Raw genomic sequence first — 19152 nt, forward strand, 5'->3', positions numbered from 1 at the left:
TACCACCCATTTTCTTTCATCCCTTTTGCAGAATCCATGCTCAAAGCTCAGACATCTTCTGGGGCTCTAAGTTGTGTGTGATTCATTTTTAATGTCACTATCTACAGTGAGTGACAGGTTATGCTGGTGATGTTGTAAATCCCTCCCTACTTTGAAGTGGCTCTTTGAGAGAGTTTCTGTTTGTCCACACATGCTTTAATCAGACTTTTGATAACCACGCTTGCCTGATTTTCTGGGTTTACTTCTATATTTACATTGCTATTCATTAATTTAATTGCACCAAAATTATGTGACTTTTGCATAGGTAATACCTAAATATTTTAAAACATTTTGTGGTCTGATATTAAGGTGTAATGGAAAAGGCTGGATGTAAACCAGATGTGTCTCCAACCTGGCAATGTTTGAAGACAGGCAGGAGGAACAGTTACAGAAAGATGATGAAAAGTGTGGTTTTTATCTGATGTAGATATGGTTGGTATGACTTGTGGTTAGGGCAGAGCATCAGAAGTAAGGCAGGCAAAGCTGCATTTGCTTTTTAGGAAGCACCTGCAAAGAAATGATTAGGCTGTGGGCTATGAAACTGCAGAAATCCTTTGTGTTCTAAGCACAGAGATGCTGAGATGCTGCCATTAACTTCAGAGAGGCAAAGCTGCAGAGAAGGGAAGGGAGATATAATGAAAATCTAGTTGGAAAAACAAACTAAACTTCCTGTTCAGAGTACAGCTTATATCTTTATTTCTCATTTATTGAGGCAGCACTATGCTGTGCTCTGTCCTAGGCAGGGCTGGGATGTTACTCTGAATATACCAGAGGAAATTTTAGGGAACGGTCTGTGCTGTCAGAGAAGTGCACTAAGATAAAATGGAATCTTTTCTTCTCTCATGGATGGTTCTCTGAAAACTGGTTCATGTTACTGGATGACAGAAAAAAGGCAAGCAAGTGTAATTTCTCATGAGGATAACCTGGAGATGATTCTTGGCTTACTTCCCAAGGAGTGTCTAATTGCCTTTAGGTTTTCTGATTCTCTCCTCTTCTTGGAAAATAATCACAATTGGGTTGATAAAAATTACTTATTTTGGAAAAAGTGAAATCCTCTTTTAGCTCTTCCTGGAAGCCCAGAGACACATGGATGTCTGGAGAGTTCAGGGGGAAAACCTCCCTTGCAAATACAAAGGAGTGCTCATAGTTTTAATGATTTCTCTGATGTTTTGTCTATTGCAAGAAATTTACAAAGGGTGAGTAGGGTTCTTGTAAATACTGAGGCTGATCTTACAGCCCTTGGCTTAATTTACAGGTCCAAATTTGTCATCAGTACAGACATTCTTCACTCTGAGGTTCTTTTTTTCCATTTGAGAAAATAACAGGAGATTTAGCTGAGGAAATGGTTGTTATTGTTGCTGTTGTTATTATTATTGTCTTCTGTTAGTACTGAATTTTGAGGAATGATGGGCTACAGTTTTTTGTTCACTGTCAAGGGATGATCTTCAGGATCTATTGTCTATCTCTGAATTTACAATATTTACCATTATTATATTTCTAAAAACAAAATCTCCAGCAGCTTTCTTTAATAGATATACACTTTATTTGACAGGAATTATTTTCCCTAAGGGTCTATTAAATAAGACAAAGGAGGGGTTGCACAGCTTTATTTTCACTTGTACATAATCCTTTTTTGCTTTAATTCAGTTTATTCCTGTGAGTTCAGAGATCTTAATTCATAAAGGTACTTGGCTGCATTTCCAGCTTTAGGCAGAGTAATGGTTTTGTTGTCTTCACTGGGACAATTCACATGCTTCAAGCTCAGTGCATGAACAGAGGACAGGCTGAAAGAAGAGGATTATTTCAACCTTCGTACAGGAGCTCTACAGAATTTATAAGAGGAAAATCTGTTTGCCCAAATGAATTTTGTTTATGGAAGTTCAACAGTTTCTGCATCCAGGACTGACATCCTGACAAGTGTTCATATAGACATTAAATTCACCAAAATACAAATGTGTGAAGGTGTTTGTATTCTCTCAGAAGCTGCAGCAATAAAAGTAACTTTTTTTCCCTACAGGTCCTATACGTACTTAATCCCTAAAATATTGTTTCTGTCTTGTTTAATGACTCATTTGTTGAAACAGATTCCAACCTGTTTTATGCTGAAATTATTTACTGGGAAAAACCTTGTATAGCAGAACCTCACATCAGAACCTGAAATGCAGAGCCCTGATGCAAGCCAGGAAAGAACAAGAAGCTCAGGGAGCAGGAGCTCTCAGGAGCCACAGCTGAAAAATCCTGAATCAGCAGGCACAACAAAACAGTAAATTGAAGAGTTCTGTGGGAAATTATAACCTGAAATGAAAAACAAATCTCTGACTAGCAGAGAAAGCTGAAACAGAGATTGGAAGCATAGAAAAAGTGCTTCATGCTTCTAGACAGTGTAATTGATGTTCCACTTGGGACAGAAGAATATCACTTGTATCCAGTTGGGACAGCAGCTATTGGATATGACACATGGTACTTCTGGCTGAAGGGAAAGTGTTGAAAAGAAAAAATACTGACTAGTAAATAATTGGAAAGTGCAAAGAAAACCCATGGGAAAAGTGCCAAAGAATTGAAAAACAATGCAGGATGAGGTAACGGAGACACGCCTGAAAACCTTGTGGTTGAACTGGAAGCTTCTACTATGCTGGAAAGTCAGAGAGGCTTAAAAAAATGATAAACATCAGGAAAAACACTGAACTCAAAAGGGAGCCATGAAAAGCAAAGACAGAAGATAACTCATTACCAAGGAAAAACCAGGAAAGACCTTGGTGGTGTGTTGTAAATGCAGGTGAACCTGGTGGGAAGAAATGATGATGTCTGACTTCAGTTCAGAAGGCTGAAAAATTTCTTTATTGTAACTATGCTATAATAGATTAATATATAAAGGAGATAGTAAAACTACATACCTACTTTCTAACTATCACATCTAACTCACAACTCATGACCTTCTCCTGAGAGTCCAGCCCCAGGTGGGTTAGATTGGCCATCAGGCTCAAACAATCCTTATCAGAATCCAATCAAGCACTCACCCCAGGTAAACAATTCTCCAAACACATTCCACATAGGAAAAACAAGGAGCAGAAATAGAAATTGTTTTCTCTTTCTTCTCTCTGTGCTCCTCTATGAAAAATTTTGAAAGAAAAAAAAATGTGCCTACCACAGTGGTGTATTTTAAAGAAGTTGTGATGAGGCTCAGCTTCACCATATTTCAAAGGAACTGGGGAACCTGAACCTTCCTTCTGCCCTTTTTTTTTTTTAATGTTAAGAACAGCAATCAAAAGCACAGGCTGCATACGTCATGCTGAAAAACATAAAACCAGCACAGTATGACAGGACGAAATCTTGAACAAATGGGGAGGAAGTAAGTGAATGTCTGTGAAGAAGTGATTCAGCCTCAAGAATGGGAGGGTAGAGTCAGCAATTTGATGTTTGTGATAAAGGTCCCACACACTGAAGGGGTGTCCTTGCTGTGTTCTGGGGACAGTGTTCTGCAGGAATATTGCAGCAGGTGAAAGGTGCTGTGACTGTGGGATTTGAAGGAAGACAAACTGAATTCTTAGAGACTGGCTGTTCATGCTGCTGAATACCATGGAGTGATTGTTCTCTAGGAAAACCATCTTCTTTTGCCATTGAATAATTGACTATCCACAGTCACCATGTATCATAAAGAGATTTAGATGGTAGGGCACATGTGAGATCTGCAAAGGCCCCAGGAGCAGACACAAAATGCTCAGTGAGGGCCAGCAATGGCACAGCTGCCAGGAGGATGCTCAGGATCATTTCTCTGCTGCTGTTTGCCACTGGCATGGACTGACTCTGGAATCAGGGTCCAGACTCTGTACTTGCCATGGTATAAAAGGACAGGGCACTGAGTTATTGTGAGGTGGCTCTGAAAAGCCATCCCTCTTCTCTTGGAAGAAAGAACTGTCCTGGCAAGGGTAGGGTTAACTTAGCCCCACATGAATTAACTTAAATCCGTTCTCATTGTAACACAGATGTCATGGTGATGTAAAATCCTGACAATTTGGAGGAGCCTTCCTTTTTGCAGGAAACTATAAGAAGAAGGTGAGATAATGGTGTATATTTATAGCATGAGTAAGCAGGGCATAAAGAAACAGGAAATAATGCAAACTCAATGGCAATCCTGGGTTACTGTACAGCTTTTAGAGCTGGAGACATCTCAAAAGCATAAAGAGAAAAGTAGGTATTTTTTCAAGATGAGTAGTTGGCACAGGATGATAAAAGTTGTCTTGTGGCAAAATTGTGTTGAAAAATCCTCAAGCAGCAATCTGTCATTGCTGGTGTTAGAGAAGTGCAGAGGCTTTGTGAAGTGGGTACTCCACGCTAGCATTTTTCAGCCAGTTTTGGATCATAACTTTCTTTCTGGTGTGTATGATCTACACATTTACACAGAATTAAATTCACCCACCTGGCTGAACACATGGTCAACTTCTCATTAAAAGATGCCTTCAGTGATTGTATTTGATATAAAAATTATAAACTGAGCATTGATCGGTCCCCTCAGCTGTTCTGCAGGGGTGTGGGTGCAGACAGGTGGTGTGTCTGTGCACCACAGTGGGTGAGTGTATAAGGAATGCATGTCCCCCCCCCCGCTTTCCAAATATTCCTCACCCTGCCAGCTGGGTCTGAGGGAGGGGCTGTGCACGACAAACCACATTTCAGTGGGAGATGTGGTAGGGGAGCCTGGAGCAGAGGGGGAATCTCATGGAGCTTGCTCTGCAGCAACCAGGCATGGTGGCCATCCCAGCGTGGCCCCTTGCCCACCTCTGCCTCGTCCCCACAGGATGAGGGGAGTCAGGGCAAACATCAGGCTGGAGGTGCTCATTTCTGCCCCTCAATCCACTATGGAAAACTCCATTTCTCTGTACACTCAAGTGTGAGAGCTCATGCACATTTGTGATCATCTAAGTCGTGTGACAAAGACCAATAACGGAGAGAGCAAAATTCTCCAGGAAGATATTTAAGAAGATGCCTTGATGGACAGCAAGGTATAGCTGACCTCAAGAACAGCATGGTAATAAAAGCAGAAGCAGCAAATGGCAAAGAGAAGTGAAAATATTTTTCTCTTTATGCACTGGTGGGAGGATGGGTGGATGAGTGTTCACAAGAGTAATGAATGAAGGGCAGGCCTTGAGGGTGATGTTCCTTTAAGAAAAGGACTTAATCTCTGATGTAAACTACCTGCAGAGGTATTTATATAAAAATTTTCACTGGCTGGAAAAATGTATATTCAACAGATTTATAATCCCTTAAACCCCCAAAGGCATAATGAAATGGGAACGTGCTCTGTTTCATGTCAGGTTTGCACCAGGTGCTTCAATTTTCCATGTCTGAAATCAGATAGATCAGCACCACGTTGTCTTAGAAAACCAGCTACATCATGGTCGCTGTGTCTGTGGAAGGGAGGCTTGTCTCTCAACTCAGTCACCAGGGAATTTTAAACGGGGTTAAATATGCATGGCTAATTTGTATCTCAATCCCTTTGGCTGGCTGGCTTTTAATTTTTTTTTAATTGTTTAAATAACTTCCAGAACACAGCACAGTAGGTATTAAATCTCTTTAACATAATTGATTGATTACTTTTTCCCCACACACAACTTGCTGTGTCTATCAAGCCGGTGACTCCTGCCAATCCCAAGGTGAATGTCATCACTGGAGGTTAGCTGAAGACTCGATCTCAGGTGTGCTACTTTTGTTCACCTAACAAAGTGCCCCCATGGCAAACCAGCCATCATCTGTTCCCAGCCTCCCAGCACCCTCTGAATGTCAATTTACTGTAGGTGTTTGCTAAGTGTGGAGTAGGTAAATAGGCAAAGGTGGGCACTAAAGCAGAGAAGGTAATTTGGGGCTTTTTATTGAAAGAGGAGGGTTATCTATATGTGATAAAGCCCAAGCTAGTTTGTGTTCCAGAGATTAAAGAACCGTGGCCTGACTAATTTTTGTCATTGCCCATCAAAAACTAGTTCCACTGAAACTACACCCTAAGTTTTTTAAGCAGGAAAGCCCAACTATTCCTCATAAAAGAAACTGCTCCTTTTCTCACTGTCTAGGAAAGTGTACTTTAAAGATGTGAAAAAAAAAAAAATAAAGAGCAGTTAATATTTTCCTGGAGCCAGTGCCTGCTACATCATGTCCATTCCTGGTGCTGTCAATCATTATCCAGCCAGCACATTGTTCAGAAGGTGGAGCTGTCAGGCAGAAAGAATGAAAGGTAAGGAAAGGAAGGCTCCTGCTCCTTGCTGATGCCAAGGGTAAGTGAGATTATGTCAAACCTTTAAACAGAGCCCCCTTTCTCTGCCCCACCCCCTGCTCCTATATAACACACCCTGCATTCAGCAATGCCTGCTCCCACCCGGCCGGCGTGGGGCGAGCGCCGCTGGCGATGCTGCCCCCGGGCTGGCTCCGCTCGGGTGTCACCGGCCTTTTCGGGGTGCCCCTGGCCCCGAGGAGCCCGCTGGGCAGGGCGAAGGCGCTGCTCTGCAGCCTCCTGCCCGCCGTGCTGTGCGTGGCCGCGCTGGGGGCCGGCGAGGGGCTGGGGGTGCTGGCGGCCGTGTGGCTGCTGCGCTCCGTGTGCCCGGGGCACGGCGGGCACCGCGACCTGCTGCCCGTGCGGGACCGAGCCGTGCTCGTCACAGGTGAGCTGTGCCCAAGCGCAGACTACCAAAGCCTGCTCTTCGTAGCACGAGTGGGCTGGAAAACTTCTTGTCCTCGGGTTAGTGCATGCTTGCGAGAGTTCTTTTTATCCTTTTCTTTTTTTGCTGCTTGTTTTGTTTGCTTTGCCAGAGATTTACCCCCCCACCCAGGTAAATAAGTGCTCTAAAATTAAGTAGAAAAGCATCTTAATAGATGCTATTATTTTTTAGTGTCTCATTTAATCTTTACAAGTAGCTTTTTAGACATACTTGTGAAATTAACTGGTGCAAGAAGCATAATACTTATGATGGTCTAATTTTTCAGAAGAGGCAGTAATTCCCGGGAGCCCTCAGAACACTACATTCATACATTACTTTTGTTTGCTTGAATTAGTTGTGCTGGTTATGGATGTGCAGTTGTCTTTTGGGGGTGTGTGTGTGTACATACACTGTGTCTATCATGCACATATTTCAAGACACTGGTTTGGTGCCATCTCTTTGAAACCGTCTGTGAAATCATTTAGGAGGGAGTAATTCACTAGCAGAGAAAGTTCAGAGCTAATTAATTCAGTCTCTATTACCACTCTGATCTACTCAAACCCCACTTTTATTTTGCAGGGATGGCATTTTTGTAGTTTTATGGCTTTTCTCCTGTTTCCTCTAAAACTTTAGGTATTGTTTATTTAGATGTTGCTTATTTGTGTTAATCAAACCTTTAAACTGGAGTGCCTGCTGACTGCTTTTTGCACTCTTAATTTGCTGGGTTTTGTTTTATTTTCTGTGGTTTTCTTCCCCACTGGAATGCTGAATTAAGTTGCTTTGGTTTATATATAGCAATTTCTAGCAGAATTTCATTTTGTTTTATAGAGACACCTGGAAATAATTTAGATTTGCCTAGCAAGCTTTAATACAGGGATTAAAAATAAAAGTTGAGAGAGGACAAGATCAGAAGCAAGAGCTCCCCTTGCAGTTTATCTGCAAGCTGGGTTTCTCCCTGCAGGTGTGTCAGGTGAAGATGGATATTGGTGTGGGGAATAGGGAGCAATCCTTCCCCACCCCTGCAGACTCAGGGGATGTGCTTGCACTTGGGCATCTCGTTGCTCCTTGTAAGACTGCAAATCTTCAGGATAAAGCACTCTCTGGGAGCTCATCTGCTCTGGAGTCTGAATTAGAGCAATATAAGGGAGTTAGGAGCATTTGGGTAAAGTCCAGTAAGGGAATGTTCTTTCCTTGTACCTGTGCTGCAACTGTCTTGAAGAAATGCAAGTTTGGACATCTCTGATAGCTGACTAATTTGAGGAGGCTCTTCTTTGACTTTATTGGAGTCCTATGCAGTCCATCAAACCCTCCATCAACTGAAACAGAAGTTTTACTCAACCTGTTTTGATTAAATTGCTCTGATTGTGGTATTTTTCCCCATACCAACTACAGGATGTATGGCCCTGTTCATTTGCAGGTGCAAGGTGCCTTTAAAGTAGATTTTGGTGTCATTTTCTCCAGTTTAGACAAGACCTCATGCAGGCACTGTTGGAAAGCAGTGATTTTAATTATCTTTTCATTTCCCCTCTGCCTTTCAGCCCTGCAGGGCTGAGGAATGTGGCTGTGTCTGAGCACCTGCCAGGTATTCCTTGAGAGCCTTTGGCCAGAGTTTGGAGCAAGCTCTGCTGCTCTCCTGGATTCTGTCATGGGTTGTTCTGGTCCCCTTTGGATGTTCCTTGTACCAGTGCTGCTCTGCATTATTTATTTAAGCCAGCAGTTCACTGGAGTACCAGCAAAAGGGAAGAACTGTGCCCAGTGGTCAAAATGCTTTTTCACATGGATAACTGGGTATTTGAGCAGGCTCAAAAGCCATTGCAGAAACTGCTGTGGATCCTCTGGGTGGAAGCAAGAGCTCCAATATTCTTAAAAAGAAGTTCCTGGCATGCAAACACTTTAGCGGTAAATGCAAAAGCCACCTTCCTTAAAAATTAAATTACAACCTGAAGTAACAGGAGTTGTGAAATTCTGTCTCTGGTTAGTCTGTGTGCATTGGGATGAATTTCTCCAGTTAATTTGGTCTTTCCATTCTTTGGGAGTGATTTGGTGCATGTTTGGCATGAGTTAATTGTAAATTCTCAGTAATGGATCAGTCACAGTCAGTAGTGACTGCTTTCTGTAAAATAAGTCTTCTCATAACCCACAAAATATTTTTGGGGTAGAAGCAAGAGTGGGATTGGAAAGCAATTATCTTCTTTTTTTTTTTTTTTTTTTTTTTTTTTTTTTTTTCCCTGTGGAGACTCTTTGAATTCTAGGAGTTGGAAGAGTCTGGACTTCAATAACAAATCTGAAACTCAAATCATATTTGTTTTGGAATAAAAAAAGCCAGGGACAAACCCAGCATCAGGCAATGATCAAAACAACTTTTATTGCTTTCTTGGAATTGCTGTGCCCATCCCAAGTTGAAGTTGCATTCTATTCTGCCTATTTTCAAGTTAAAGCTGCATTGTAAAACTTGGGTAATATATAGCTGTGGCTGTGGACTTTCTGGAAATGATGAAAGAAGAAGGATTTGATCTAAAAGTAGGATTTTTCACTGAAAGAGAAAGAAGGGAAATCACCCCATCCCCAAACTTAGAAATCTGTAGTGTCCGGGATATTTGCAGGCCTCTTCATGGCTCTTTAGGAATTCAGAGAATGTAGGTTTATTCAGTCAGGTTGGGACTGGAGAAGGTTAATGTGATATTTGTAGTGTTCTGGTGCATCTTCAGCAAATTGCAGACTTCAAAAATGCCAAAAAGCTGATTTTTTTTTTTCTTCCTAGGAATTAAGTAGAGCATGAGCAATTATTTTCTACTTTTTTCAAGATGCACTGTTTGATCCAGACATTTAGTACGTGTTTTCTTCAAGCCACCTGGAATTAACATTTTTCACCAGTCAGGACTAAAGCCTCAGTTAAAAGACAGAATCCAGAAAAGAGGATCTAACATGCTTATGAGGGGTCTCTTTAGCAATCTAATTCTATTGACAACATACTTTGAATGTAGGAGCAGACTTGTGAATAACTCTGATGCCTTTCTTGGTGTGCCAAAATCACACCAAGAAACCCTTGGAATTTTATAGTAGGGTTAATAGGAAGTATTGCAGCTCTTCCACAAACAAGAAAATAGTAAAATATCTGGCAAGAGTTCCAGTCCTTTGTCTCACATTCAGATTTCCAGGGTTTGGGAACTGAACATTGATGTAGTAAATTGTCACTGCAGGAGATGCTGGATCCCAGTGCACAGCAGCACCCAGGACCTTTCTCTGCTGTAGTCACAGTGGAGGATCTGGTGCAGTATTGTGAAACAGGCTGATGCTTTACAGTGTAAAAACTTTTATTAATTTATTACACTCCTAATTTGTCCTTTGCAAAGCTCCTGAAGCACAGCCCCTATGAACTCCTTCCCTGTCACTCCTGTGTCACTGCTCTGGGAGGCTTGGTGGGGACATGGGTGATGTGTTTCTTTATTATGGAGTAAGTTTCACTGCAGGTGGGAAGAATGGAAACCAGAATTTTAAAAATTGAGAGAAAACACTTAATTTTAACTTAAAATATTTGGAGGTGTTGGTTGATGAGAAGCTGAATGTGACCCAGGACCATGTGCTGGCAGCCCAGACATCCAAATGTGTCCTGATCTCCTTCCAAAAACACGTGGGCTGCAGGGGAGGGGGGGTTCTGCTGTGGGCCTGCTGAAGTGAGTCCAGAGAAGGCTACAAAAATGATCAGAGGACTTGCAACACCTCTCCTGTGAATAGATGAAGAGAGCTGGGATGGCTTTGGGGAGACCTTGGCGGCCCTTCCAGGGGCTCCAAGAGATCTGGTGACAAGGGCATGAAGTGACAGGACAAGGGGGAACGGCTTCAAACTGAAAGACAGCAGGTCTGGATCAGGTATTAGGAAGAAATTCTTCCCTGTGAGGGTGGTGAGGCCCTGGCACAGGTTGCCCAGGCTGCCCCTGGATCCCTGGAATTGTCCAAGGCCAGGTTGGACAGGGCTTGGAGCCACCTGGGATAGTGGAAGGTGTCCCTGCCCATGTCAGGGGGTTGGAATGAGATGATCTTCCAGATCCTTTCCAACCCAAACCCTTCTGTCTTTTAGTCTGCAGCAGCAGCAAAATACTCTGTCACAGGAAGAGACTTGTGAATCAAATTATTTTCACTATTGCCTGATGGGAAGAACTACACAATTGTGATCCCAAAGAGCATTGTTTGTTTGCTCTAATAGTGCTACCTGCAGGTCATTCCTTTATCTAGACAAAGGTTGGGAATAAGTGTGGAAGAGGATGGAGAGGATAAGAAAAATTCTGATGTAAATTTGCATGAATTCAGTAGCTGACTTAGCACAAAAATGTCATTTGGAAAAATTCTTAGGTTCTGAAATCATTGGAATGCTTTGCAGGTAAAGCAACAGTTGCATCGTTTTGGCTTGGTTACAGTCTGTAATAAAAAGTGCTTATCTGAGGGATCTTGTGTGGTAGATGTGTGAATGAAATAATCCTACTTTCTGGAAGGTAGAAATAGAACCCAAGAATTTGAATCTGAAAGCCCTGTAATGGCTTTGCCCATTGGAGACTTCAAATGAAAACATTAGTGTGGTGGGTTTTTTTTCCTGTTTGTTTTTTTTCTTTCATGCTTTTGTTATCAGGTTTCGGTCTGAATATTTGTATAAAACCAAAGTATGGTTTTATTTCTTCTCTATGTATAAAGTCAGAGCATCTGTCAGTGGCAAAGTGAGCTGATTCCACCAGCTCTGAGTCAGGAGAACATGACCTGTCAATCTCTGAGGAACATTTAAAGGTCCAGCTCCTCAAACTTCAGGTCTGAACCTTTCTTTCTACTGACATATGTATTTCAGGGACTTTGTCATCATATTTTTGTTTATATTGGCATGGCTTTCCAATGCGTGTATTTATTTTATTATATTTTTTTTAATGATGGTGTAGGACAGACCTACTTTCCATATTTTTTGATGCTTTCAGGAAGTGACACTGGGATTGGACATGCACTGGCTAAATACCTGGACAGCTTGGGTTTTGTTGTGTTTGCTGGGGTTTTGAACCAGGATGGCCCTGGAGCTGAGGAGCTGCGGCGCTCCTGTTCCCAGAGACTCTCTGTCCTGCAGCTGGACATCACCAACACCACTCAGGTCCAGGAAGCCTACCTGACAGTCTCAGAGAAGGTGCAAAATGCAGGTACAGCTTTTTTCTCCCCTCTTTACAATGGAAGTCCTGATGTAGCAGCTGAGCAGGTGCATCTCCTCACTGTTGGCTGCACCATGGCTTAGGTGTAGGACATTTCCAGGGTGAAGTCTTGGGCAGTCAGGGCATTTCCATCCATGACTTCTGTTTTGTGGGATATGGGAAGATGGTAGTGACTGGCCAAGGAGTGGGGGGATGTGCATCTGAAGCTGCAGATCATCTCTGCTTTGGTCTTGAGTCATCATCCAGCTCACTGGTGTAATCCTTATGGAGTTGTTCTCCTGCTGTGTTGCAGCCTTGTGCTTTCTCCTCTTCCCAGGGCTCTGGGGTGTCGTGAACAACGCAGGAATCCTGGGCTTCCCTGCTGATGGGGAGCTGCTCCCCATGAGCACCTACAGGCACTGCATGGAGGTGAATTTCTTTGGGGCTGTGGAGGTGTCCAAGACCTTCTTGCCGTTGCTCCGGAAGTCGCAGGGGAGGCTGGTGAACATGTCCAGCATGGCAGGTGAGCTGGGCCACAGCACCACATCAAGCCCTGGGGCAAGTGCCAAGGAAGGTGTCTGTCAGTATATCCAGGGAATAAGTGTTAAGATAATAAATCCAGGTTTTTCTTTAGTTTGGGACACTACTCCCAGAAAACAGCCTTTAAATAAGAGTTTAATGTGGCTAAAATATGCTGTGACAAAAATCCCAATAGGATTCAGATCTTGTGTTCTAGATGCTGTGAGAGATAACATTGTGAGCTTCCATAAAGATGGCTGGTACAGCACAGGTATTTCTATAACATGTTCAGGCAGAAATCTCAGTTCGTGATATCTGTTGATAACTTGGGAGTTGTGTGTCTATATTTCTCTAAAAATATTTTGGATGTCTTACAAGTACTTAGGCCTAACTTATTAGCAAAGTGGTATTTTGCCATGAAAAACTTTTTAAAAAGGTTTTGGATTTTAACATGCTTTTCATTTCTTTCCCCATAAATTTTGATATATATGCATGTCTTCATAACATGACCTTCAATTCTAGGAGGACAGCTGAGATGCTAAGATGTAGGAACTAATGTAATACAGTAATGCAGTATCTGGTAGCCAACAGCTGAGGAGCAAGAATGCTCCTTTGAAAATGAGACCTGCTAGAAGCAGGAGGTCATGCTGCTAGAAAGTATTTTGGAGTTAGAGCTCTTAGGGATTTGCTCATGTGTTCCCCACATTTTTCTTTGCCCTTCTGCATAGCCAGAGTCCCCCTGAATGCTGCTGCTTTGGTGGGGTGACTCTGTGTAGGTGTTCCCCTTATGCTGAGGTGTGGCTGCAGTGTGGCTATCAGGCAATTCCTATCTGGCATTGTTTTCTCTTTAAAATCCCAACTAGGCTCTGTATCTGCATGTCTGTGTGCACGGTTTATTGATGATACTCTGAGAAACCAGGACTGAATTATCAGAAGAACCTCTCTGCTGCTCTGAGGTCAGAGCCCTGTTTCCTCTGTGCACCCAAGTGAAGCTCTCACTGTGGGTGCTGTGGGGCAGGTGTCTTAATTCCTTGTGAGAATCCCTGAACTTCCTTGAAGGAATAAATGCATTTATCCCTGTGCTGAGTAGTGTGCCCTTACAGGGGCTGATCATGACCCTGCTTAAATTCCAGCTGTCTGCAGAGATGTTGTTGCACACAGGCTGGTTTGGGTGAAGAGTTTCCTCTTAACTCAGGGTCTGGGGGTCCTTTGGTAAAACATTAATGGAGAAGTTAGTGAGGTCTCATTGTGCTGAATCTGTTCCTGTCTGTGTAGGGCTCATTTAACTGGGCTCAGGTTAGCCTGACCTCAGAGGGGAAAGTATGTGATTCAATTGGCTCAAACCAATTCAGCTTATTCAGATGCATACAGAAGAATAATTAACATATAATTGACCTGACTTCTTTAAGGGAATGGCTCTGTGTAAACAGCTCCTTGGTCATCCCAGTACAATACCCAGTAGCACCAGTGGCTTACCTGAAAAATCTCCCTGTATCTGAGGTATTTTCCTTTAAAGTACTCGGGCACATTGAGATGAAGGTGTAGCATGTGAAACAGAGGCAGGATGTGCCCATGCAGGCAGGAGAAGGAGGGATGTGTCTCAAGGCAAGGATTGTTCATTCTGTTCCCTCCTCCCTGCTCCCAGCACAGCCTGTGGTGGCTGTGATGATCTTAAACCTGTGTGCTGACAACACCAACCTTGTGGGGAAAGTGAGAGGGCTGAAGAAGATTCTCAAATCAAAGCATGTTTGTATTTTTCTAGCACTGAAGAAGTGACAATCTGACAGTTTTTGGGACAGAGGAAGTCTCTGCATTTGGAAGATGCTGTTTTCTGGAAGCTTGCTTTTGTAAATGTACTGGATGTTCTCTTAGCTTTCCCATCTGAACAAATGTTTCTGGGATTGAAAAAGATGGGATATAACTATAGGCAGAGGATCTGCCTCTATGCTGGGTCTCAGGGAGTCCAGTCACTCATGGCATGTGATTCCACCTTTGGTTTGTCCCCAGAAGGTTTCCCCACTCTTGCATTATTTCTTCTGGCCTTTCTGGAAAGAACAGGAAAGACAGTTGGTTTTATAAAGCTAGAACTGAGATTGCTTACCCTGTTCTAACTGTGGTTTATTACAGGAGATTGAAGTGACAAGAACAGGAGTATAAAACTCCTACTTCACTATTTATATGAACTAAATAATTCTGTGTTTCTCAAACCAAGTCATAACTTCCATCAGTTTTTACCTTTAAATGCAGTCCAGTATACTTTTTATGCCCTACAAGGTGTTACTGAGTGTAACTTCTGTAAGCAACTGTTCATTTACAACTTTCACTCTTTTTTAACCTCTAGCAAGAAGTGGTTTCCTCACTGACTTGTCTTTAACCTTAGGGAGAGAGGCATAATTTTGGTTGTGCTATAATCTGCCTTCTAAATCATGAAAATAAAGGCTGGGAAGAGCCACTGTTGAGGTTGATCAGGTTTCTATTGCTCCTGCAGGAGGCATTCCACTACCGAGGTACGCTGCGTACGGGGCATCCAAAGCAGCTCTGTCCATGTTTTCTGGAGTAATGAGGCAAGAGCTTTCCAAATGGGGCATTAAAGTCATGGCAATTCATCCATCAGGCTTCAGAACAGGTTGGTGCTTGACATTTTGGGTTGTTCTTTCTGCCTTTTCTCTTTCCCTGTAGTTCAGCAGCCACAAACAGAGCCCCGAGTGATTCTCAGGGGTCGGATGTATTTTCCCATTCTTTATGTGGGTTATGGAAATGAAGCTCAGTGTTTTTTGTGAGAGATGCTCCCTCCAGCTCTGCACACTGCCTGCCTCCCCTCTCCTGGGCAGAGCTTTGAGACTGGGCAGCATTCAGTTAGTGCCTGAACAAAGCCTTCCAGCTTTGTTGGAGCTGATGAACAGAGCTGCACTGTTTCAATGTTGTGGCTCACTTGTCCTGCTTGGGAGCTTCAGGTCCCCATCACTCCTCCCTTCCTCAATATCAGCACTCTCTTTATTGAGCTGCTGTGTCTTGCTTGGCAGGATCTGCAGCAATACCTGTCATCCTGCTTGCTTGCTGTCGGTATCCTCTGATCTTTCCTCTCCACTCCTTCCCTATGTGCTCCTGCTGCTTTCTGTTCCAAATTCTCCTCCTCCTTCAACTGAGCACTTTTTGCAGAGCCTGTCCAGGTTCCAGACTCATCTCCTGCTGCACATGCCCTCACTGCACCCCATGCCTGCCCAGAGCATTTTTTATGTCAATGTAAATCAAATTGGCCTTTTTCATAAAATGCTGCTTCCCTGAATGCTTCTCTCCTGGGAAGGGCCCTGGGAGGCTCTGGGCTCTGACTTTGTGTGATCAGTGGAACCTGCCTGAGGCTTCACCTTCAGGGCCCTTCTTAGCTGTTCTCAGGTTTATAGGTAAAACTTAGTCCTGGGATTTGAGACTTAAATATTTTTTAAAAGATTTTTCTTTATTTGCAATGCATAAGTTTTGGTAGCTAGGCAATAATTCCATTGGAGAAGCCCCTGCTTTCATTCCTACATTATGAAGATAGGGTGAACAAATAGATTACAGTTTTAAATCTGTCTTAATAGAATACTAATCCTTCAGGAAATGAGTATTGAAATACTAATGTCTCCTGTGAAAGGGCAGCTTAGCACTTGGCCAACCCAAGTGAATCCTGTTCATCTTAGTTTGCCTGTCCTCAGTTGTTTATAATAAATACTGATTGGAAACCTCCACAAAATGAATTGGCACAGAATGAGAAAGTGGGGAGGAGGGGGAAAGAAAAAATGCTGATTTGGCTGTGAGAGAGCATTTTTAGGTAGAGCAGGGAGCCAAATGGGGCATGAACTTTGTGCTTTTTGTGTAGCACAAAACACTCATGCCTTTCCTCCTCTTCCAGCTAAAAGCACTGGCTGCTGACCAGCTGTGGTGTTTGTTCTTCACTGCCCCAGTTTAGATCAACTCTGACTATTAATTACAGATTTATTCCTTTCAAATCCAGCCCCAAAGCCACTTGCTCTCCTGTGATGTTGCTCCTGCAGGTATCGAAGGCACAGCAGAGCATTGGGACAAGCAGGAGAAGGAGCTGATGGAGAACGTCCCTGCAGACACCAGGCAGGCCTATGGAGAGGAATATTTCCTGGGGCTGAGGAATTACCTCCTCCAGCTGCCCTCCCACTGTGCCCCCGACCTGTCCCCCGTGCTGGGCTCTGTCCTGCATGCTCTGCTGGCCAGGAGACCCCAGGGCCTCTACACCCCTGGCAAGGGAGCCTACGTCCTGCTCTGCATCTTCTGCTGCTTCCCCCTCTGGTTCTACGACTTCTTCATTAGCAAGGTGCTGAGGGCTGGCTCTGAGCTGAGAGCATCAGGAGCTGAGAGCATCAGGAGATGAAAGCAGGAGCCTCTGAAGTGTCCACTGGTGTTTATCTCACTGGATGAGGTAGCTGGGAAGAGTTCTGTACAGACACTGCTGCTTTTTGTGCTGTCTTCGTTAAGTTGCATTAACATTAAATCTTTGTGCTAAGAGTTGTGTTTGGGAAAAGGAGTGGATAAACATAAATAGAAAGCTATTCCCAGATGGGGCATTTTTTGAGGAATTTCAGTGTTCTCCTGTTGTTTTTGTATCCCGCTTTCTGTTTAAGGTACCTAATGAAATTATATAGTTCCTGTCTGCTTCTAAAGGCATCACCAACACACAAAAGATGCAGAACATATTTTGTTAAAGCAAAACAAAAACTCCTAGAGAGTCAGCAACCTTAAATCTTGCAAAAAGAGTAAATATTTTCCTATTGTTGAAGAGAGTTAAAACTGTGTAATGCAGGTATTTCTCTCTACAGCTTCAGCCTAATATGTTTGGGGTTTGGTGTTTTTGTTCAGTTGTTGAACCTGAGAAATGATTGTCCTTTCCCCCCCCCAAGTTTTGTAATGTATGCATTCAGTTTCAATGTATAGTTTTAATGTTTGTAATGTGTTCTCTTTGGTAGAATAAGCAACATAAATTGGCTGGGGGTAGGGGAATGAATGAAAACAGATCAAGATCTTTATGAAGAGATAATTTCCTTCCTACAGTACTAAAAATAGTCATAGTGCGTGTATCAGCTGCTAATTTAGGTCTGTCTGGGTCATTCTGTGCATTGTCTGTATATGCCTGTGCTTATCTAATTTAATTGTTAGTAAACTCTAATATAACTTCTGCTTTTTTTACAATTCCTTACTCAAATCTGGGTTTACAGAGAATTCATGTTTTTGTTCACTTCTGATACCTTCTTGTGTCTCCTGCTTTGGGGGGGAGTTTGTGCTCACTTGTCCAAGATCAGTCAATCTTCATGTGACATTGCTGGAGTCCAGTGCCCAACTTCTGATAGAGTGAGGTCACCCCCCTTCCCTAATTTCATTCCAGGAGCACCAGGTGCCCTCCCTCCACTCGCCAATGGCAAGTGGTTGGGCAGCTCACCTGTATTTTTCCTGCCTTATTCCCTTTTTGCATTGTCTGTCACATCCTTGGGCTTTGAAAGGCTGTGATACTTTGAAAGAAATCCTCATCCCCTCAAGTCCCATGGTTTGCCCATGTGTCCTGTCTTTGACAAGATGCATTTCTTTTCCAGTGATGAAAAACTGAAAGTGCTCACATTCTGAGCTCTAAATGTAGCCACACTTTTTTCCTTTCCTTCATGAGCAACTTCTAACTTTTCTGTCATAACCCTACTTGTGTGATGTGCTGTTGCACCCAAGTGGACAAAATCCCTAAATTTGCAACTATGGTATTTGTTCCTCACTGCCCTGTGTCTGTCACATCAATGCCAGGCTCCTGTAGATGCTCAGAGGATGCTCAGAGGGCTGGGGCCATCCTTTCAATCTGTGTTCCAGTGGGGGAACCCTCCTGCCCTGAACATTTTGTCACAAAAGCTGCTTTTGCCACTGAGGTTTATCACCTGCTGGGTTTGTATCAGTGCCCTGGTTGCAGAGTTCTGCTTTTCTTGGAGGAAGTGCACTAAGTGTTTTGAACTCGGGAAATCTGAGACTGTTTTTCTCTCTCCCAATTTCTTCCTTTATCTATTTCCTTCATTTTTTTTTTAATATGTCAGCAAAAATGTGTAATAAAACAATACAATATTTAGTAACCAGATGGTTGTGACTCTTTGTCTTGTCTCACCCTTTTTGGGGCTCAGTGCTACATCCCCTGCCCTGTTCCCACTGAGGGGGAAGGGGTGGGGAGCTTTTCCAGGGAAAAGGGACAAATGGCAGCTGGTGCCCTGGTTTGGGCAGGATGTGGTCCCAGTTGGCTCAAAGGGAGCTGGGAGGAAAGGTGAGTGTGGAGCTGGGCTGTGCTGGGTGGCAGCCTGGCAGTTTTGGCTGCCCCAGGCTGGGGAGCTTGCTGCAGGGAGCCTATCTCCATCTCCATCGTGGCTGTTTTTTCCCTTCACACCCAATTTGGGTGTAAATTTTTCCCTTATGCACACTATACAACCGAAATTTGTCTTAGCAGTCAGTCAGCTGCTTTGCCTAGCAATCTCCATAACAATCTTTAATTGTTGCTTTGTTATTTGGCTGTGGTTATAAAATATAATTTTTCTTTCTCCCATTGACTTTCCTAATAGGAATATTATCTTGTACATTGCAGACATATTAAATTAGGCATTTACTTGGAAGATTTTACTTCATTTTTTAAAAAAAACCATTTATTTCCTGGGAAATTTCTATTCTAAATAGTCATTTTATGTTTCTTCACCTAAGTACAAAGATATTTTAGCAGGTCTCTAATAATT

At 43.0% G+C, this 19152-nt stretch overlaps 1 protein-coding gene across 1 annotated transcript; it reads left to right on the forward strand.

The window, feature by feature from the left end:
- The first annotated feature begins 6396 nt into the window (after positions 1–6396).
- On the forward strand, positions 6397–18510 carry HSD17B2 (hydroxysteroid 17-beta dehydrogenase 2). Its single transcript, XM_021541045.3, is given in 6 exon segments — positions 6397–6683; positions 11678–11890; positions 12216–12401; positions 14886–15023; positions 16429–16751; positions 16753–18510. Coding segments are annotated over 6 exon segments (1155 nt in total). The 5' UTR covers positions 6397–6430; the 3' UTR covers positions 16795–18510.
- Positions 18511–19152: the final 642 nt, after the last annotated feature.

Source organism: Lonchura striata, chromosome 11 (genome assembly GCF_050655825.1).
Source record: "Lonchura striata isolate lonStrDom1 chromosome 11, ASM5065582v1, whole genome shotgun sequence".
NCBI classification, from domain to species: domain Eukaryota; kingdom Metazoa; phylum Chordata; class Aves; order Passeriformes; family Estrildidae; genus Lonchura; species Lonchura striata.